At 40.3% G+C, this 23,644-nt stretch overlaps 1 protein-coding gene across 1 annotated transcript in view; it reads left to right on the plus strand.

Annotated features, from left to right (window-relative positions):
- Positions 1-7,714, plus strand: part of ADGB (androglobin) — a 120,180-nt gene extending 112,466 nt beyond the window's left edge. The window contains exons 36-38 of the mRNA XM_045843589.1: positions 2,850-2,957; positions 3,597-3,780; positions 7,426-7,714. Coding sequence (XP_045699545.1) covers positions 2,850-2,957; positions 3,597-3,780; positions 7,426-7,611 — 478 coding nt within the window. The 3' untranslated portion in view covers positions 7,612-7,714. The remainder of the gene's footprint in view (positions 1-2,849; positions 2,958-3,596; positions 3,781-7,425) is intronic.
- The last annotated feature ends 15,930 nt before the right edge of the window (positions 7,715-23,644 follow it).

A 23,644-nucleotide genomic window follows, 5' to 3' on the forward strand; every position in this document is an offset into this window, starting at 1 on the left:
TATCATGACTTTATATATTTTGAAAAAAGATTAATTTGTATATTATTTATATATATTTTAAATATTTTATTAATTCCTTTTTAGAGGAGGATAGGAAGAAAGAGGGAGAGAAACACTGATATGCATGCGATCTGTTTCCTCTCACACACCCCCAGCCAGGGACCCGACCTGCAACCCAGCAGGTGCCCAGACCGGGTCCTCCTGGTGTGTGGGACAACACCCAACCCACTGAGCCACAGCAGTCAGGGTTGTTTTTATGTTTTTAAAGGTTTACATTAGATTATATTTTCAAATGCATGACTGCTTTTAAGAACTCATTCAAAATTAAGCACTTTACAATAATCTTGGAAACTATTATACCCACATGTTAAAAAGCAGGAATAGTCAGTGGCAGGGGAAGGATGGGGCAGTGAGACTCCTTGAATGGTAGAGTGAGGACTTGATATATCCTCTCCCCAAAAAGCAAGGATAAAAATAAAGATTAAAAAACATTTAAAAACTCCTAAGGCACACAACTAAATGCAAAAAATGCTTATTAAAACTAAGAACAATAAAAATAAATTGTCTTAATTGTATGAGTTTTCTATTGCTACTGTAAACAACCACAAACTTAGTGACTTAGAACAACACAGATTCATTTCTTATAGGTCTGGAAGGAAGAAATTCTAAAATTTAAGTCTTGGCAAGGCCGCATGCCTGCTATAGCCTCTAGGGGAGAATCTGTTTCCCTCTGGGAGCTGTGATGCTCTTCAAGGCAAGCACCCCAAAAACTGAACAGGGAGATCTGGGTAACAAAACAACCCCCGTGATTTTAACCAGAGGTGAAGAACAGGGCTGGATGTCCACTCAAACCACTCATACTCAACACTTTACAGGAGGTTCTGGCCATTTCGATAAGGAACAGAAATAAAACACATCCATATCAGAAAGAAAGAAAAACTGTATCCTCAGACAAACTGATCCTGTATACTGAAAATACTAGGGGACCAAGAAAAAAGAACCAAGATTGTTATCTACAACTAATAAGTGAGGTTAGTGAAGTCACATGTGACAAGATTAATATACAAAATTTGGTTTTATTTCTATGTATCATTAATGAGCAATCAAAAATAAAATTAAGACAGTTTTATTCACAATAGCATCACTAATAAATATATGGAAATACATTTTAAAAAGTGAAAGACTTGTATACTTCAAACTACAAAACAACACAGGAAAAAATTTCAAAGATCAAAATAAAGAAGGAGGTTCATGCTTTGGACTGGAAGAGTCAATATAGTAACATAGCATATTCATATTCGATTCTCTACAGATTGATCTATAAATTTAGTATAACCCCTGTCAAAGTCCTACTAGACATTTTACACAATTTGATAAGATGATCTCCAAATTTATTTGAAAATGCAAAGGTCCAGAATGACCAAAATAATTCTGATAAAGAACCAAAGAGGAGGATTTTTACCTTGTGATTTTAGAGTTTCTTATGAAGCCAACAATAATCAAAACAATGTGATTTGACAGTTTCTTGAAAAGTTAAACAGATTTTTACCCTTCCTACTGACATGAAATGTTCAAGAAAGCCAAATCTATGGAGACACAAAGGAGGTTAATGGTTGCCTGGGCTCCAGGAGGGAACGGAAAAGGACCGTGAAAGGGTGTGAGGGGTGTTACTTGGATAACGGAAATGGTTAGAACCTGGATTTTGGTGTTGGTTGCACAACTCTATAAATTTTCTAGAAAGTATTGAATTATACTTTTTAAATAAGCAAATTACTCAATGATATTTTAGTAATTTTTTTAAAAAAGAGACTAAATGGTCCAGAAAGACAGAATATTCATCAGCCATAAAAAATATTAAAATCTTGCCATTCACAACAGTATGGATGGACCTAGAAGATATTATGCTAAGTGAAGTAAGTCAGACAGAGTAAGACAAATACCATATCATTTCACTTATATGTGGAACCTGAGGAGCAAAACAAACAAACAAAACAGAAACAGACTCACCCATAAAAAAGAACAAACTGATGGTTTTCAGAGGGGAGCAGGGTGGGAGAATGGGTGAAAAGGTGAAGGGGCTGAGAGCCACAAACTTACACTCACAAAATAACTCACAGGAATGTCATGCTCAGCTAGAGGACGCAGTCAATAGCATGGTGATAATCATGCACCGTGTCAGATGGGCACTAGACTTATTGTGGTGATCACTTCATAAGACAGATACAAATTGAGCACTTGAAATAATATAATACTGTATGTCAACTATAATTTAAAAATAAACAAAATATTACAAAATTGTCTGGAAAGGCTAAGTGGACAGTACCTTTGCTTCTAAAGTCTTCAATCTGTTCTTATGGGTTCAGATAAGCTTGTGGAGTAAAAGCCTCCTGCTAATGTGATATTCGGTGTTTATCTATTACATGTTGCCTGTTCCACTGGGCTAAGTGTTTCTTGAAGGTAGAATACTGTGTCTTGAACATTTTTGTGTTCCACCCCTGAAGTGCTTTGTAGAGTTTTCATATATAATTTGTTTGTAATATAGTTTTGTAGCTTAAAATATGTCTTCTTTGTTTCTGCCTTGATTTAACTATAATTAGAATAACATTTTGTTATATTTTTTATCACCTGTGTTCTTTTTGTCATCTCTTTCATTTAACTATTAGTAACAAAAGCTAGAAGATAAATATAATTATTTTTTCATAGTCACATAAAATCACATTAAAATCATTAAATTAGGCAAGTCCATTCAATTGGTTGTCTTCTTAACAGAAAAAAAATTATCTTTCATTAAAATGAGATATAACAGTATTTAGTTAGTCATTGTTGATTCTTTTGGGAGGAAGCTTAAGACTTTCTATTTCAACAGGGCCACGGTCACGATCCCCAGCAATTCTGGAAATGTCTCCACGACTTATTCGAAAAGCACTAGGATGTGTAGATGTAACTCAATATGTACGGTGAGTTTTAGTTAATGTGATTAATGTATACGTCCGTGTTCCTAGGATTTTGGATACATTGCTAATAGGCAGTTGTCAAACAAATGAAATTTGAAATTAAATGCTTAATGTTCAGTGTATTTAAATGTTTAGAAATACATGATTTTACATCTCACGTTAGCAAATGTTTTATTAAGTCAGTCATGAAATAATTTAAATGTTTTCTGTAAGATTTAATGTGTAGCTTAAGGTGAGTTGTGTTACAGAAAATTCTCACTGTAACTGCTGCCATTATTTAGTTAGATTCAATCTTCTTATAAATTTGGAAGCAACTTCAAAATTATTTAGTTGCTTAAATTAACAAGGAAGGCCTACAAAACAGGCTCACAGTTTCAAACACCAGTTCCACAAACATCCCATCAAATGACACACCTGGTGTTATTGATCTTTTCCTAAACTCACTTTCTAAAATATCTGTGATTCAATGGATGGAGCATAACCCTTCTAAAAATAATAGCTTATTCTTTCTATACCTAATGTTTGATTTTATTCAGACCACCATACTGTTGATACAACATTAAATTATTTGAGTTCTACAGTAAAGTTCATTGCAGAGTTCCCAAATGATGTAAGTCTCTCTTGTGATGTTTCTATATCAAGGAAAACACACGCTGAGCCTCTGCTTCAAACGGATGAACTGAATCAGCAGCAGGCAATGCAAAAGGCAGAGGAGGTTCACCAGTTTCGACAGTATAGGACCAGAGTCCTCAGCATTCGAGACATTGAGCAAGAAGAACGACTGAGAGTGCAGGATAAAGTCCTGGAGATGTACGCAGGAATGCGGGTGAGTCTAGCAGTGCGTGAGTGGGTCACAGCCGACACGTGTGCTAAGTGAAAGAAGTGACTCAGAGAAAGTAACTTATGATCTCACTTATGTGTAGAATCTAATGAACAGAATAAGCTGATGAATGAAAGATAAATGGAGGCATGGACACAGGCAGCCGACTGATAGCTGTCAGAGGGGAGGAGTATTGGTGCCTGAGTCAGACTCCATCTGACCAGCAGGGTCCGTGTGTTGTGGCTGTGATGAACAAATTCACACAGACCAAAGAAGTCCTGTGGGGGGAAAGGGACAGCATGGCCACTCTCTGAGTGAGAGAGCAGCCCAACCCTTGCCTGGACAGGCTTTTATTACTTTTCTGGGCACATTACATCAAGGATGGTCTCATTTACAATGCACAGGTTCCCTTTAGGTGATTACCTTCCACAGATAACAAAGAAGAGGATGTTGCTAATTACTACAGAGAAAAGGATGTTGCAAATTTGAGGGGAAAAGTGGTTGAACTGGTTACACTCCATCCTTGGGAGGTTTAGCACAGACTTTAGGAAGTTACTTTAAAGATATGCAGTAAACATTTGCTGCCTCAATTCAGGGTGAGGGAGTTTTGGCAAAAAGAAAGCCTCAGAGCAGCCTGGTCTGGTTCCCCATGGGAAAACCAGTCTGTGGGCCTGGTTCCTATGTGCTGTCTCGCTCCCACCGGCTTTTCACATCAGGGGCTGGGCTGCATTCGCCACTGCCATGCAGATCGGTTCCCTATAGTTGTCCCTGTGAAAGAAGGTGAGTGATGGAGCCAAAAATATACATATACAAACACACACACAGGCACTCACAACACAGTGGTCATAGCCAGGGGCAAAGAGGGGTGGGGGTGGCTGAAGGTGGGCAAAGGGGGTGCGAGAATGGGGAACAGGAAGACTTTGCTTGAAGCAATGGGCACACAATGCAAGGTGCACATGATGTTTTGTTGGGTGGTACACTTAAAACCTGTATGGTCTTCTGAACCAATACCACCCAGAAAAGTTCAATTAAAAATGGTGTCAGAATCATACAGTACCTGAGTAGAAAAAGGCTTGATAGCATGTAGTTCCCAACTTCTTGGAAAAAAGGCAAATCAATTCTACATACTAATTTTAAATACTCTCTAAAATCCTTCTAAAATGCAGTTTTTGGAATCAATCTACAAAGTGGGAAGAATAGGAGAGAAGATAACAAAATATTTGTGAAATTGGAAAATAGCTGGAGGATGATTGTGCTCACAGACTTGAGGCAGCCGACATTTAAGCTGGCAGTAGAAAAGAAATATGATCAGTAACATAGTTCTCATCAGATGGGAAAAAACATATCACATATTAAATTCACTTTATACTAAACCCTTGAGTTGGCTCTGTCTCTATTTTTTAATATGTCATTTCTGTCATTCTATATGTGTGAAAATAGTTTAATGAAGCCCATTTTATTATGATAGATACAATATTTTTCTTTCATCAAAAGCTTTGGGAAGTGTGATTCTGACATCCAACTGTTTCATTATCTCAATCGGAGTCAGTTCCAAAACCATGGAAAATCTCTTAAGAATTGAGCGATGAAGACACAACATTTCTAGAAGCTTTTCCTCCAGCCTGCATTGGGTCATTAATCCTTATTCTTTCATATCATTTTGAAACAATGAACAGTCAGCATACTGACCTATAATTGGGGCCACACTGTCAGAAACACAAATGAAATTAGGAAGCTCTAGCCTCTTAGTGAACCTACACTGATAGCAATCACTCACTGCCTTCCTTAGAAACATTTTCAGAGAAGCCATTTCATAACCCATTTCTAGATTGTTGCCTGAGACCAACATTAAGTGATCTTGTCTATGGTCTTGAACATTATTCTTTTTTAAAAAAATAGTCTTCTGGCACTTCCCATTTCCACAATTTATTTACTCAATAAATTTTTCTGGGCATTTTTGTACCAGAAGCTCTCCTAAGCCTGACCGAAAGAGATAAACCCCTCCCTGCCCCGTGGAGTTTAGATTCTATGAGGAAATAGATGTTAAATAGAAACACAACACATAAGTACATTGTATAATGTGACAGAAAGGGATAGTGTTGAAGAAAGAGAAGTAGTCTAGACTCAGAGCACAACGAATCAGAAGAGACAGGCATGTACTTGGTGTATTATTGGGGGAAGCACAGTGAGGAGCCCGTGCCATACCAGTGAGCAGGGGTAGATGAGGGGACGAGAGGCCAGAGACAAATGGGGACAAGGGGACAGGGAAGGTCATCATGTAGGACTGGGAAGGCCACCATAAAAAACTTTAGCTTTTATTCTGAGGGAAATATGGAGTCATGACAAGACTCCCAATTGCAGGGGAGTAACATGATCTGACTTAGGTTTTGAAAGGATTACTCCGGATATTGTGTGGGAAGCAGATTAAGTATAGAAAGGGGCACGCATGAAAGAGACAGGTCTGTGAGGAGACTGTTCACAGCTCACGTGAGAGGCAACCGTGGTTCTTACTGAAGTGGTGGGGTGGAGGTGGTGAGAAGCAACAGAATTCTGAATTCTGGGTGCATTTTCAAAGTAGTCAGTAGGATTTCCTGATGGATGGTGGGTGTATTATAAAAGAAAGAGCTGCCAAAAGAACCGAAAGGACTGAGTTGCTATCAGATCTGGTGGTTTGGGAGTAAAGATAAGGATTTCAATGTGGGACTTTTTTTGTTCTATCTATTGTATCAAAACAGACATTTTTATTTATCTGTCACACAGTCATGTGAAAATTGAACTGAAGTTAGATGTGTGATTCTGGGATTTTTTTTTAAGTGGGACCCACCAATGTAAAAATAGAATGTAAACCCATAGGGTTAGATGAGGTTACCAAGGAATGGGACCTAAGATCTAAGATGTAGCCATTTCCACATTAAGAGATGAAGAAGAAGAAGAAAAAGGAAAATCGGACAGGCCACTGACAAGGAGCAGACAGTGAAGTGGAAGGAAATTAGGGTGTGATGTCCAGGAAGTCGAGTGAGGTCGGTTGACTCCAGAGGAGAAAGTGTGGTTGAGTAAGAACAGGGCCTGGGAGTGATCTTCGATTTAGCTGCACATAGGTCTTTGGTGTCTTTGATGAATACAGTCTATTTTGGGGGTGGAAAGCCAAACTGACCATGACAAAGATGACCAATGGGTGAGGCAATATTATTTGGAAGGACCACTCAGGTGTGTTCCGTTGGGGCCAGAATGTGTGGGGAACCAGTAATGCACTGAGCACAGTCCCTGGGAGGGACACACCGAGGGAGCTGTGTGCACACTTTACATGAATGATATTTGAGCTCTTTTGAAGTGCCTAGTTGCTTTGCTAAAATTTCTGCCTATTTCTGAACTTTTCTCTTTATTTTTCTCCCATGGATACTTTTATTTACTATTCTGTTAAAATGTCATGCACCCTTTGTTGCTATCTCCTGTTGTATGTGTTGCTAAATATTTGAGACCATTGCTTAATTTTCATCTTTCCTCAATCATTTCCCCCATGAATCTGCTGGCATAAGGAAAACATCAAGGTCTTACAGGGTTCTTGGTTTTTTTGTTTTTTGTTTTTCCTGGTCTGGGACCATAAGCTTTTATGAGTGAACCTTACTGGACTGGGCTTTTGTTTTGAAACAGGACTCCTTAGATGACGCCCGCCAGAAGATCTTCAGCGTCCGGGAAGAGTACAGGAACAAGCTGCTGGAGGCGGAGCGCCTCAGGCTGGAGGCCCTGGCTGCAGAAGAGGAAGTCCCCCGGGCCGAGCCCGAGAAGAAGCTGTCGACCACCGACAGAGACAAAAGAAAGAAAGAAAAGAAGAAGTGACCAGGAGATGCCCAGTACTACTTTTCCTCTGAACAAGAAAAACCTAGTTTTGCTTATCTATACCTTTGCCTGTTGATTAAAAAAATAAGAATTTAAAAATAGAAGTTTCCCTACTTTAAAAATAGTTTTGTGCTTTAATGTTAATATGTATTTCTCAGAAAGTTTTTTTTGAAGCTATTGGAGTTTAAATTTTTCTAATTTCAATAAAAATGCCTCAAATATATAGAATGTAATAAAATGTGTGTGTCTCACTCCGAATTGCTGCGTGTTTAGTGAATACTAAAGCAAGATCGTAAATGAGCCAACAGGATTACTTCTGAAAAATTCAACGATGAGAAAAATAACCTATTGTTCTTAGAGGAAATTTGATCTCTAACTTAAAAAAGTTTAAAATACTTTGATTTTATATATCTTCGAGAGTTAGTTTTTTGGATCAGCAACTTGCTTTTAGACTGTGTGACTAATGGGCCATTCAAATCATATAGCAAGTAGGGTAATTCTGTGCTGCCTGTGACTCTTTCAAAAGCTAAGGGGTATCTAACATTCTCAGCCTTCAACCTCTAATGAGCAGTACTTCTCTCCCCTTTGGGGACAACCCAAAATGTCCACTCATATTTCCTACATATTCTTTAGCGGTGACACTGCCCACATGAGATCATTGCCACATAATAGTAAAGACTGCTGAGAAGCTAAAGATTGTAATGTCTGTCTACCTTAGATACTAAATGACCCTTAGAACAGATCCATAAAATACCATCCATTGGGTTGGTGGAGTTAACCAGGGTCTATCTACAAAGGGTAGTGTATGGCTTACCATCAGTTTCTTTTTCCTTAGGCTGCTATCATTTACCTTCTTACATCCACTCCCCACCTCCAAAATACTTCAAGGTCAACCCCCTCTGTTTCTGGGTTCTTTTTTTTTTTTTTTAAGATTTTATTCATCCATTTTCAGGGAGGGAAGGGGGGTGGGAAGAGAGAGAGAGAGAGAGAAAGAGAGAGGGAGACATCAATGTGCGGTTGCTGGGGGTTATGGCCTGGAACCCAGGAATGTACCCTGGCTGGGAATCGAACCTGGGACACTTTGGTTCCCAGCCCACGCTCAATCCACTCTGGGTTCTTATAAGAGCAGAGAAAACAGTTTTCCTGCCTGCAGTCCCAGGCCTGCCTCTGAGTTAATACAAAGGATACAACTCTGATGATCATGAAACATCACCATAAGAGCAATTTAATTCCTCAGTGCCTCCAACATCTCCACTGAAGAAAGGATGTGGCTTTCCTTCTTGCAGAATGGCAGTGTCTACTGAGTGCTTTTTGAATAGTAACAAATGGAAGTCTTCAGTTAAATGAATCAGAAAACTGATGACAACTTCAATAAACTTTAACTGGCTTCTGGAAATCAAGTTTTCAAAAACAAACAAACAAAAAAATAGGGGGGGGGCTCTAGTCTCTGAGCCGCCCGGTTATATGTAGACTATTTGTACACATTAAAAAGTTGCATAGCATTCTAATATGTTAACTGATACATGCCTTCAAAAGAAACCTTTGCATCCACTGTCACTTGGACACCAGGAAACTGGAGGGAGAAGCGGCAGAGAGAGCCACCCAGGGCGCGCCGGAATTGGCCTCAGAGAGGACACCGAGTGCTCCACTGCCCCACCCCAGCCCATCTCCAGCTTGGGCCAAATCCCAGGTGGAACTATTTATACCAGATCAACAAATGTTCCCAATGACCTCCACAGAACATTTCTGAAATTAACATTATGAAGGAACTTTGTTTCAAGCCATGGTTATAACATTTTTTGTCTAGTAAATTATAAATCATATTTTACCCATCTTAATTTAGATAAAACAGTTTTCAACCACAGGTGTGTTTTCGTGGAATAGTTCCATTACGTATCGAAGGCTTTGCGTGTATTTAGAACTTTAGGTTAAACAACCTTGTTTCGGGCATGGGCACAGATGGCAGCGTCACCGCACAGTGACGCTGATTTATCACTGAAGTAAACCTGCATAACAAATCATGCTACCATGTGTATGTGTGAGGTCTGTCTGGGAAAAGCCCAGCCATTATTAATATAACGAGAACAGTTCGCATGACATTGATGAAACGTGGCAGCCAAGGAGAGTGGACTGGAATGTGCATGCGTGAACAATGACAACTTCACTGTACCGGTCAGTGGTAGACACCCTTGAGTGAGCGTGTGCACTGTGTGGCTCTCACTTTCAAAATGAGCAAGTAGAGCAACAAATCTGCATCAGATTTTGAGTTAAGCTTGAACGTTCCTGTGAGGAGATTATTTGGATGACTCAGGAGACCACAGCTACTGGCAACTGGTGATTGGCAGCTTCATCATGACAACGTGCCCACTCATGCATCATGTCTGCTGCAGAGTGTTTGGGTGAAACATCAAATCACCCAGGTGACTCAGCCCTACTACAGCCCAGATTTGGTGCCCCGTGACTTCTGGCATTTCCCAAAACTAAAATCACCTTTGAAAGAGAAGAGATTTCAGGTTACTGATGAGATTCAGAAAAATACAACAGGGCAGCTGATGGTGACTGGGAGAACTGTGTGGGGCCCCAAAGTGCCTGCTTTGAAGGGGACTTGTTTGGTTTTATAGGTTTGAGGCATCATTGTCCTGTGTACAGTGTTTCTTGTATCTTCTTCAGTAAATGTCTCTATTTTTCATATTACACGGATGGATATTTTCTAGACAGACCTCAGTATATTCAAGCAATGACTTCAAACAATCCTAACTTTATTCAAATATGCCACTTTTAATACATTTTGTTTATTATAAAATTTCACTTACCTAATCTGGAAAAGTCTTTTCCATCTGGTATATAATATTATGACACTTTTTATTTTCAATGTTTATCATACTTTTGACTTCAGAATCAACAATTCAGATAACCATATGGATGACTTTTTCATTCTACTGTAGGTGGCTGATATATTTAGACACATACAAAGAAATAAAAATGATATTTGCCTCTGGAAAAGATTTCAATCAATGTTTTACACAGTAAAAAATTATCAGTTAATATTTAAATGGCTAAGTAATATAAATCATGATTATAGCTTATTAGTGAAACTGGGCTAAGTTGGTTTTATAGGTTTGAAAAGAAAATTTACATGTTATTTTCACCAGGGAGATTAGTCTAAACTTGTCCAAATGACCAAAATCATATTAAATGTGATAACCTGACCAAAGAACATTTCATTGATTAATAACAGTATAATACAAAATTGTTACTATGTATATTTTCCTCAAAGACTTTGATGTTTTCGTGTATTTCTCCTAGAACTTAGCCCGGTTTTAATTCAGTTGCTTCAGGGATGGCATATACCAAAGTCTGCATATTTTACACTACAATATCTGGGAAAAAAAACTTTGGCAAATAATATTAACATTTTTCTAAGGACCATCGTTTCCATAGCAAATCATCTGAAGTCATTAAGCTATTAACATCAGGCTATAAAATTAGCTTTAGAATAGTAACTTGAATTCAAAAGCTAATTTCCAGTTATGATTTAAATAGAGTTGTTATAGTTGTCCCCCTTTTTTCCATTTATCAACATTTAAGTCATCTCTGGCTTCATAAAGACAAAAAGGAAGAAAACAGTAAAATCTAAAGAGTTTCATTTGTGGTTTGCAAACATGATACAAAAACTTTCCTGAGAGGAAGTTCAAACGCATCATGAGCTGCTCTTGTGTCCTTTGCCGATTTCAATAATGCTTCACCTCAAGGACCCTGGATGCTTCAGATCGGGTTTATAAGCTTTATTTCTCCAGTTGTGCCACTAATGTTTAACTAGTTTGTCACACTAAGGTCATTTATAATATTTTTTATAAAGATTTTATTTCTCTATTACATAATGGGTGATATTCTCCTAAGTGCAAGGACTATATCATAATTGTCACATATTGAGCATTTTAATTACCCACAAATCAAAGCCTAAAACCTCGTTGAGTAGGCTTTCAGTAGATTACAGTTGAAGAAACTACACTATTTGTATTATTTGCACCATTAGGCTGATGTTAAACTGGGTCTACATAAAAGCTTAGGATAATTTTCAAAAATGCATCCGATTGGCATTCAAGTGAAAATGTTGAAAAATACAGTTTACAGAACTTAAAAAAAAAAGATTCACATCCTTAAGAGACTGCGATAACACCAGCGGGCAGGTTGCTAAACAATGGTATTTTGCAATGTTCACAGAAGACATGTGTCACAGTCCAGACGAAACAGCTTCATTTTCCAAATGGGATCCTAAACTACACACCCCTTCAAGCAACCAGGGAGCTCAAATCCGTGCAATCAGTGAGAATGCTACAGATTTACTGCAGTATACGTCTTCTTTCACTGATGTCTTCAGCCAGTAGAGCACTCCTTTGTTTGTTTTTGACTGCCCCTCCACAAGTCCATGAAATAGTTGTGAATCAGATAACAATCAATAAACACTTCCATTCAGGAAGAACAACAAGGAAACACATGCCATCTCTACCACATAGCAATTCTGAAGTCCCTCAGGGTAGATGTTGCACTGTGGCACCTCTCTGTTCAGCTGAACTCCACAAGCCCCAGTTCTGTCTTCTGAGACTTCTTGTCTGTTACACTCTTTGGCCTCATCTGAAGTAGCTGTTCAAAACACCATATATCCTTCTTGGAGGCTGGTCAGTGCTTGTTTCCTGGTTTCTAAAATGTCATATAGACGTGTGGTGTGTACACATAACTTAATAAGAGAATCTGTTGCCTGAACACAAATATAAAAGGCAGTTAAAATAATGGATAACAATGGTTTCCATTCTTACCATCTCAGAAGTCCATGGGTGCTTAACGGAAATTTCTGGTTCTGCTGGCTCTGGATGCCCTCTACCATTTTTTTGGTAGCAGCAGTGAAGGAGCTGAAGCTGAGTCCTTACGGGCATCTCCAAGAGATTCCCCATTCCATTAATATCGGCCTCACTTTTGTCCTTTCCAGTGCGAAGTTTTCTTCAAATCTGTGGGCTACTCAAATGTATCACCAGTGATTTCCCACTTACATTGACCAAAGTTTGTTTCTGTTGCATAGAACCAAAGACTCATTGTTACATACTCAAGCATCATTTTGGATTCTACTTCCTTAATTAGTTTCTATTTGAGAAATTCTGAAATTATGAAGGGACACTTTAGAAGTCCTCAGAGAACATTGCCCATACTCCAGGCAGAGGATCTTAACCTGGGGGCTTTCTGTGGTCCCTAGGTGATGTCTAAGCCTTCTGTAATAATAGATAATAGATAGATAGATAGATAGATAGATAGATACAGATAGATATAGGTATGTAGACAGCTAGATATATGCTTTGGGTCAAAATCTATAACTTTAATCAGATCCTTAAATGAGTCCATAACCCATAAAATTCCAACAACTACTGCTCTAAAAATTTATTTTTAATTTTCAATTTGTGCAAGGTTAAATAAAACGGTAAAATGTTTTCTTCTAGTATAAATTGTTATTTTGTTTGGAGAATGGCTTAATATTTAATAATTTGAAGAAATTTACTTGCAGATAAAGCAACTAAATATTAGGATCTATCTGCAAAGTTATTTCTCAGAAGGTTCTTAAATATAATGTAAATTGTTTGGTTTAAATTTTTTCTCCTAAAAAGATCAAGCTGGACATCTTGTGGATTTTGAAATCTTTTCAGTCCTATGCTTTTAAGATTCTGCCTTTTGGGTGGGGGAAACAGAATAGCATCTAAATAGAAAATACTGTATGGTGTCAGAGCGCTGGGCCAGAAGTTTTTAAGAAGGAAATGAGAGTTAATAGGTTTAACTGGAAGGTGTTCAGTTGACATGTGAAAGCGGAAACACTTACTGCAGCAGAACTATCACATGGGAGGGTCAAGTAAAGTGGTGTGCACAGATTCATGGGTGCAAGTTAGTGCGCTCGCCCAAATGTTGCACTTGGAAATGCCAACATGATTTTTATTCAGTAAGCAGATCTCTATATTTTCATAGAGGAATTAAACAGAAACAAAAACAATCGCTAAGAAAATAAAGGGCTTCAATTAGGGAGAAAAACAGTGCTGATTCAAGTAGATGGCGCTGCAGGCTTTGGTGTTACTGTAGATCTGGTGGGATAATTAACTGAAAGGTGCTTCATCCCCAGGCAGCCCTCAGGAGAACTCAACATCTGTCTCATTATGCACAGCCATCCCGTCCCACTAGTTAAAGACGGAACATGAAGAGAACTGCATGTGATTTACGCTGCCAAGGGAGTTTGGAAGATCAGTATGCTTACTCGAATTGGAGTTTAGCCCAGACCCTATTTTTGTCAAAGGAAAAAAAAGAAAAGAAAAAAGTTTAAGCGTCTTAATGAAGCACAAGAGCATTGGTTAACTTGGGTTGGGGCACACATTTTCCAGACTCTGAAATGTCTGTTCCGTTCTGTCTGAAGGTCATATGCTGCTCGTTGTATCAACATCCGAAGTGGTACAAAGGGGAACTGGAGTGGGGCCCAGGACTGGAGAAACAGCTCAGCAGCGGGTGTCTTTCTCCCCTGCCCCGCCTCGCCCACACACAGCAGAGGAAGACCATGCAGACCCGCTGTCTTCGGATCACCAAACCAGCAAGAGAAGGCAGTCAAGGCAGGTTCATCATGCTCCCTGGGGCAGAATGGGAGTCCTGAAAACATCGGGTAAGCTGACACCCCGGGGCAAGAATGATCATTCCGGAGCCCCACCATGAATGAGCAGCTGGAGGAAGTGTTATCCTTCCTTGCTAGGCCTGTTCCCCCTTTTCGCTGAGTTATGGAGGCAGATCAGTGGAGCTGGCAGGAGGGAGCTGGTCAAGGAAGAATCTTTGTCCCCATGGGCCCAAGATTCTCTAGGGCGCAAGCCCTAGAATAGCTAAAACAACACTGACAAAGGGATGATGGCTCTACCCAATAGGAAGGCTCACTATCTAGCCTTTTGCATCAGAACAATGTGGCATTGGCAGCATGGTAGACCATGGTTCAAAAGAACAGAGGAAAGAACCTAGAGATAGATCTGCACAAATACGCCCACTGAATTTGGAACAAAATACAAAACAATTTCAGTGGAGGAAAGATATCCTTGCAACTAACAGGCCAGAGCAATTGGACCTCTGTAATTAAAAAAGGGGGAAAGAATGAAAAGGAAGGAAGGAGGGAAGGATGAGGGAGAAAGAGAGGGAAAACAAATAAAAGAAGCTTGACTCAAGCATTTCCCCTCAGATAAAATTTAACTCAAAATGAATCATAGATTTTAATTGGAAACATAAAACTATAAAACTTTTAGAAAAAATAGGATAAAATCTTTGGGATTTCTGGCAAAGAATTCTTAGACTTGACATTAACATTGCAATCCAGAAAAGAAAAAGTTGGTAAATTGGGCCTTATCAAAATGAAAAATTCACCCTAAGATACTTCATATGAAGAGAAAAAATAAAAATCAAGCTACACACTGGAGAAAAAGTATCTGCAAACCCCACATCTGTCAGAGAACTAGTATCTAACATTATAGTAACTCTCAAAATTCAACAACAAACAAGCATACAATGGGGAAATGAGCAAACAACAAGGAGAGATATCATGAAGTATTGGGAACCGCCCTGACTGGTATCAGAAGCTGAAACCCCCACCTAGGCTAAGGCTGAGGGAATGCCCTTGGAACCGTAAACCAGCAAGGAGACAAAAGCTTATCTTCCTGGCAGGAATGCTGCTTCTGCTGCTTTATTCATGACTGAACCCCAAAAAGCTTGGTCAGTTAGCCAAAGACGGGTAAGATTCCCCATGGGGGGGGACGACCTAAGACAGGCACGATCACTTTGGGAGGCCCCCCAAAAGAAGGACTTGGGGGGCTGCAGCAAAAGGGGGTGATGGACCCTCGCTCCTCGGCTTTGACATAGCCTGAGTTCTCAAAGTCTGAGAGAAAACCCCCTTGTCTCCCAGTTGCCTTAGTTCCTTTGCTCCACCTAAGCCTGAAACAATGACAGGGTGGTGCAGCTCGGTACTGAGAAGTGCGGATTCCCCAGGGTGATCAGGCCTAAGAAAGAATATGTAAATTACTGTGAAACCTTCTTTGTTTAGAATGCTCTCAGTTGAATGAGAAGGGTCTTAGGAGGAAGTTATTTTGTTCCTCAGTCTTACAGCTCTTTGACCCCCCAACTCAATAGACCAGCAGAGTTCTTTGTTTTCTATGGTTCCTTACTTCCCCCTAATGAGTACTGTACTTTACCTGAATTATTATGCAGAATGAGCCCAATAAAAGCAGGTATGGACAGTAAATGGGCGCGCTCCCCACTAGGGGGGGTGGCCATTTCGTCCCTACTTCCCCACAGAAACTAGTTTGTCTCTGTGCATGTGTGTTTTTTCTCTCGTGTTTATCGTCGAGCCATCTGCAGCGTTCCGTGGTCACTGCTGGCCGGAGACCCACGCATCAATGAAGAGGATAGAGAGATCACAGATAAGTACAACAAAAGATGTTTAACATCATTTGCAATTGGTGAAATGCAGATTAAAACTGCAATGAGATATCACCCACACCTGTCAGAATGGTTAAAATAAAAATATACACCAAGTGCCAGTAAGGGTAAAAAGAAATTAGATCATTCATACATCGTTGATGATAATAGGGAAAAAAGTAGCACAACCACTCTGGTAAGCAATGTGGCAGCTCCTCCAAACAACTAAACAAGGAATCATGTGACTGAGCAATTGAACCCTTGGACATTTATCCCAGAAAATGGAAATGTAGATTCACCCAAAAACTTTTACATGAATGTAAATAGTAGCTTTATTCACAAGAGACAAAAAATGGAATTAACCCAAATGTACTTCAGCCGATGAATGATTACATGAGTGGTGGCAGATACCTCGGAATACGACAAATAAAAAGGAATGAACTACCCACACACACGACACCATGGGTACCTCTCCAGGGAACTACAGTCAGTGAAAAAAATGCCAGTCTGCAAAGGTCACCTACTGTGTGATTCCGTTTGTATGGTACTGCGGGAATGAGAAAACTCCGGAAACGGAGGGCAGATCCTGGTTGTCAGGGTTTGGAGAGAGGAGCCAGGCTGTGTCACACAAGGCGCCCTCTTGGTTTGGGAGTTCTTGACTTCGGTAGTGAATGCACATGCACACACACACACACACACACACACACACACACACTTCCCCTGTTGATAAAATAGTATGGAACTGCATGCACACACACAAGTACAAATCAAACTGTGGAAATCTGAATAAGGTTGGTGGATTTTCTTCAGATGGATACCTTGAATATGACCTTATAACATGGCAGAAGGCTAGCTATGACCTGGAGGGGGTGAGGTTGGGGTTGTTTTTAGAGTTGTCCTGACTTGCATTGTTTTTCTTGCTTTCTTCCTGTGTACGGACGGGGTGGACAAGGACCACATTGACACTGGTAGTGCCATCTGCTGTCACCATCAGCGAGTAGGGCAGTGTCCAAGCAAGAGCTCAGTACTGGGGGTGTCGGTGATGACACATCATGACCATGATAAAAAAAAGTCTGAAATGAGGAGATTTCCTTAAAAGCTCAAAAGAAGCACTAATTCTTTTTGGATATTCAGTCCACATGCCTCTGTCCCCAAACCCCAAGGACTTGAAATGTATGCTGCTATTTGAAATCAGTACACACATTTTAGCTTTCAAAGAGAAAGCAGAGTTTCTTCATTAGTGTTACTTTCCGAGTGACTTTTCCCATCTGTCCTACTTCAATTTGGCTGGAATTTCGTGTGGTAAAACAGAGCGGAGACAAGTCAATTATGAGATAATTTGATGCTACATTTAAAGATCTGTTGAAGTGTGAAATGCTTCCCCAGCCTCAGGAACAAGACTGACTGATGGAGCCCCCAGAATAACTCCTAACCTGTGAGCACCAAAGACCAAGGGAGGCCGTGCGGAAGAAACTTCAAGGTTGCAAACTGATTTATTTCCATTCCCAATGAAATTAAAGTTCATCGTGTACATTTTTTTCATGAACAAAGTGGGGAATAAGAGCTATAGCTTTATAAATCTGCAGTGATGCAGTGTTCTTGCCTCATTTTCCCCATTTTCCTCCCTATTTAGTTTTCCCTTCCATCCCTCCTCCTCTTCTCATCATCAGGAGACATGCATTCGTTTGTATTTCAAGGAATGGAAGGCCTGTTTGTTCCACACCCTTTGAGTGTTTCGTACATAGACTGCACCCTACCAAAGAATGTTGTCACTGGGTTAATGATCTCAGTCTACACGTGCTTTCCCTCATCACTGTACCTGTAAGGTGCCTCTGTCTCTGGTGTGGCAGTGGACAAAGGTTTGCACTCACGTTTCCAAGAGCTCCCCAACTTCCTTACCTGCCCCCAGGTATCAGTCTTCCCAGACAGAAGATGACTAGAAACCAGATGAGAGGAAATTCAGGTTTCCATATTAAAATGTTCTCATAATCAAGACTTTTCTCCCCTCAAAAAATGGACACGAAAAGCAAGAGACAGAAGCAAGAATTAATAAATGGTTGGTGTTGTACGTCATGTGAGGAAAAAAGCTTATTACATTTATCTTTTAAAATTACGATACTCAAAATGAAAAGACCTACTTGCCCTAGGAGTGCAAAACTAGAGAAGCATCTCTATCAGCCAGTAGCTGGAGTGCAGAGTGAACCCAGCACTAGACCCGGGAATACATGGTTGGTTCATATAAACATTTATTCAAATGTATTCAAATATGCACGTTTATTCAAATGCTTAAGAAAAGAGCAGTCATATGTGGTGTAGGAAAACCCATTCCAAAAGCTCAGCACATTATAGATTCATTTTAACTTTTTAACAAAGTCAATACGTGTTCATTTAACAATAAACTTGAGCAATACACGTGTCTATGAAATAATTGCAACAGCTGTGATGAGTAGGTTATCTTCTGTGTCTGGCAGTTAATTATTTCATTTAATCATCACAGACATGCTGTGAGGCAGAATAATTATTGTCCTTGATTTGTAGGTTTAAAAAAGAGAGAGAAAGCAAGGTAAAAGAGTAAAGGGGTGATGTTGCCTGAAGTTTTACAGTCAACAAGTTGTGGAGCTGGAATGGGACCCTTAGCGTGGGTCTTCAGGTCTTGTAACTAATAACTAGCATGCTCTATGAGCCTGCCCATCATCACTATTACTAGTGCCACCCCAGGTCATTCTTACCAAAACGAGGTCTTCACATCCAATATTGAGCAACTCTCTTTTTTCACTCACCAATCACAGAGAGACTTGCACATCTCCGTGCTAAATTTCCTCAAAACATTCACGCTCTGCCTAACAACTTTAATTTGTACCTGAAACAGTGAGACTAAGTGTAGAGTCATTGAATTGAAAAGAAATATTTATAGCAACTTCAATGGGAAAAACTTATGATTCCTTTCAACCCAACCTAAGATGCCAAAGTGATTTTCACAGAGAAAAAATAGATTAATTGACAATAAAGTCAAGTTTATATAAGTGATAAAAAAACATTTGAGGAAAAGCAAAATCAGGTTTTTTTATAAATGCAGTAAGTATAATAATGTCGTGGAAGTCCGTGGACTCACCGCGGAGGAAGAGATAGTGAGTAGTGAGGCACAGCGCAGGCGCAAGGGGGGCGTTGGAAGGATGCCTGAGCGAGGCTCGGTCACTGCCTTGCAGCCAGGCTTTCGATGTCGTATATCAGGTGAGCGAACCACCCTAAAAGGCTGCAGATCCTAATTTCTGTCCCCCGCTTTGATCTTCTTTGATCACACCCATCCTTTGCTCCGTGATTAAAGTTCATCTCACTTTTGTTTCTGCAACATTTACTTTGCTGTTAGTTGAATGGGCAGAAACATTTGGAAACCGGAGTGCGTCTGCCTGAAAGACCAAGAGTCATAGAGGCTGCTCCTCCTTCGTGCGCACAGAGGGAGATGTCCCGTCTTCAGAAAAACCTCACAGTCCAGATGTGTTCCGTATGCCTCCTCTGCAAAGAAGGTGTTGGGTTAAGTGAATTGGGAATGTGCCCTTGCCTAAAAGTATAAAGTCAAATATCACTTTTTAGATTATGTTTATTTTGCATGTGTTTGGGTGATAACATTGTTACAAAGAAAATAGTCACCCCAAAAGTGGTAGAATTTTCAAAAGACATTATGGCGAAAAGTTCATATTTAAACAGTCATGTTGTGAAGTGAGTCTATAGTTTCGGTGGCTTATGGACTTGCATATAATGAATCAACTATGAATTGTTTACCCAGTGTCCTAGTAATAAGTATTTAAGTTAGCAGTTATCTTTATACTATTACATGTTTAAATGAGCGTACTTAAACTAACTGTATGTAATTCCCCAATATGAAATTGCTGAGTTACAGGCCACACAAATGTAAATTTATAATATTATACATCACTTCCAATTATTCCTTATATCTTCACTGGAACTAAAAATTATCAATTTAAACAAATTCTGTATTTTGTGATGGCTAAAACTTTTAAACAATTGCTAGTCAGTATAAGCATCATTATCAATTTGATTACCACTTCTATAAATAATCTTCAAGTGTCTCATATAAATCAAAAGATACAAGTATCTTTTCTTCATTTTTTTTAATTATGCACTAATGAAGTTTATTTGTATATTAGGGATGTTAATATTTAATATTTTGTTACTTACATTTCAATTTTTTAGATTTGATTTTGTTTTGATATTTATTAAGACACAAACATTTTAACATATTTTGTAATTAAATTTGTCATTTTTTTCTTTGTTGTAGCTGAATTCTTTATCTTCCTTACATAGGATTTCTTCATCATTAGTTTATCACAAACAGCACCCAATACTTTTTCTGCCATGCTTACAACATATAATTTATATTAAACATATCCAAAAATTCTGCCCACCAATACCCAATTCTCCTCTGCTATGTAGGTATCCACCCAGAGGACGACACCTCCCAGCCCCCAGGCAGCTGAGACATATGGACGGTCGTGGATGTGATGCGGGCATCACTTCCATACTAGAGCCGAAAACAGCTGCTGTGTGACTTCACTTCTTTGTTTCCCTCTTTGCAGCAAGGGTGAGGCCCTGCCGTGAACCATCAGAGCTGCAAGGCCCAAGCAGCTTGGAACTCTGAGTCAAGTGCGGAAGATGACGGCCATGGAGCATCATCTAACCTGCAGTGGATTTTGCATGAGCAAGAAATAAAGGCTTTGCATTAATCCACGGAGACTTGACTTTACTGGGTGTCTTACTTTTCTTATTCCATCTGGTTACATCCTCCACTGCAGGAACTTTTACCATTTGCAATCCCATTTTATTTTAGTTCTGCCCTTCATTTTTCGGTCCGTTCTCCTATTGCTTGTACTCACTTGAGAAGCCAGTCCATTCCTGCATACGTAGGGAAATAGAAGCTATCTAGAAAGCCTCGGAGAAAGATACTACTCCAGGTCTCAAGAAGTTCCCCTTCTAGTTTGGGCAAGAGATTAGGCTTGCATAGACTCCCTGAATGCGTATTCTTGTTCCTGAGACTCTTTGATGGATTTATGTCCTGCCTCCTCTAAACCCATGGCACCTTGGTCCTCTGCTTGTTGAGCACCCCAAGTTCCATGCGCTCTGTGTGCTCAGCAAGGCCTCCTGCCAGACTGTCTCCCGGAAACACAGGCAGCACGCCATGATTTCTTCCCAGTCAGGTGGCTTTAAATTCCTCCCTTCTTCCCGACCCCTTCCTGTCTTGCAGTCTTCTCTTTCTCTTGCCTTCCTGTTCTGCCCTCCGAGGAAGGGAAACTTTGACTAGACCAGTGCCCACAACAAACCCGGGTTGCTTGGGGCCTTTTCTTACCACCATTGACCATCTGTCCCATCTTAAGCCTATCCTTGCAGCTTTCCTCCTCTAGTTTGGGAACTACCTTCATTGTCTTAGTCATTCATTCAGTCACTCATTACAATATTTTATTTGTCATAAGGAGTACACATTCATTTTTGCCCTTCCCAGACCCCAGTCATTAATTAATTCACTCATTCATCAAACATTGCTGGGTTCCTCTTTTGTATAAGGTCATGCATGTCCTACATGCTGGATAGACCAAGACCAGGATGACACTGGTTCTAATTCTTGGTTCAGCCTTGCAGTCATCTGAGAATCTTAAAAAAAAAAAAAAAAGTACAGATGTCCTGGCTCCACTCCCCAGAAGTTCTGATGTAATCATTCAGAGGCAGAGCTTGAGCATCACTAATTTTTAAAAGCTCCCTGGTGATCCTGAAGTGCAGCTAGGGTTTAGAACCATGAGAAGACAAGAGCACAAGTAGCTTGTACAAAAACCAAATGGCAAGGACTCCCGGAAAGATCCAGGGAGACTGCTCTGGGGCCCCACAAACTTTGCCTGCACCACACTGCCCACCCCTGAATCTCTGCTCAGCCGGGCCACCCTTTAGATACAGATGTGTGCCATCTGTCACCAGCTGAGCATAGAGAAGGTGACAGTATTGTTGACTTTTTCTCAGCTGAGTAATATCAATGCCACCTTCTCTAGGGCAAGTGCACAGCTGTGAGAATTGCAATGCCACAGCTCAGGGAAGCTTGGGGGTCATAGAGCTTTGAAAGAGACGATTATCGAGGGTCAAGACAGAGTAGCTCTGATATTCTTACCGCTGCATGAGGGCAAGAGCTTACCCTTCAAGGGAGATCACTGCAGTTCTATGCAAGCGACAAGCAACTTGTCAAGACTGGAATAGGGGCAAGGAAAGAAGTGGGGAACATCCCAACTGTCTGATGGTCTTTTTGCTTCTAGGATACTGTGCTGCAGACTTAAAAGCAAGAGAAGGCTGCAAACCCTTCATGTCCCCCCAGGCTCTAAGAAATCCTGTCTGGCCCCTTCTCTGCCTGGCCCCTCTGCCCTTGGCTGCATAGGTTTAAAGTGAAAGTGACAGCCCTGTGGGGAAACTGCTAAAAATGAGCCTTTCATCTCACAGAAACTGTCTACTGGTTGATGCTATAGTGGATGTTTTGTGCCACGAAGTTAAGCTTCATTGCATCTTTTTCTCTGCTGAAAATTCCCTTCTCGTGGTGGCATAGTGAGAAAATATACTAAGTGGAGAAGGCCTGGGGCAAGGAACAGATGTCAGCGAAAGCGAAATTCTTCCGTTTGTCCAGCAGGGGGAGCCTACGACAAGCGCACCGGGACTAGCAGCTGGGGATGATTATGCAACGCCCAGGGCGCATGCTCCCGCCCGGTGACCGCCCAGCGGGGGATGCTGACGCAGGTATGAGTCGGTGCAAGAGGCACATCTGGGGCCCAGGCGGCCCATTTCCCCAGAGGGGAGGACAGGCCATTAAGAGTCTGTATCCTTCCTGGGAAACCCTGGAAACCGCTCAGTAGTTCTTCTGGTTGACTTGCTGCTGCCTACAGCTGTCAGCTGCCTGTGGACCGGTGACTCTTGAGCTGTGCTCGCAGTGCTCCTGTTTGTTTTCCAAAAGGGGCTGCTCTGACTAGTTTAGACTAAATAATAGTTATCACAGGCACACTTTCCTGAGCGGCCCCTGTATGCCTCCACCAACTAGGTGCTTCATGTGCATAGTGCATCTTTTCCTGGTCTACGTTTTCTGCTCCCCAGTCCTGCAGCCAGGGGTCCCACCAGCGCTTTACAACAGACCCTGCTGCAGCATTAAATACAGCTTGTTTTAAAAGGAAGAAGGGAAGGAAATCAATCCCTCCCCAGATGTACTAGACGTGTCAAAGAGCTTGAGGTTAGAGGATGAACTGGAAACTATTTATCCTTTGATTTTCTTCTTTTGAAATCAGTTGCATCTTGCTGCTTTTCAACTGCTAGGGTGTGTGTATGTGTTGTTTTATCAACTTCCCTCAAAAATGTTGATTTTTTTTGATACAATGTTCTAAGGAAGGACACTGGTTTGAAAGGAAAGAAAAGGTAGTAAGGAGTTTCATTTTGTTTTTTTCTGGTGGGGTAAGGGGCTGGTATTTTTATCCTTTTTCTTTCTTATAAGGAAAATAATGAATTTTAAAAAAATAAGAAAAAGGTC

This window comes from Phyllostomus hastatus, unplaced genomic scaffold (assembly GCF_019186645.2).
Source record: "Phyllostomus hastatus isolate PE091 unplaced genomic scaffold, TTU_PhHast_1.1 phas_contig_40, whole genome shotgun sequence".
Lineage (NCBI taxonomy): Eukaryota > Metazoa > Chordata > Mammalia > Chiroptera > Phyllostomidae > Phyllostomus > Phyllostomus hastatus.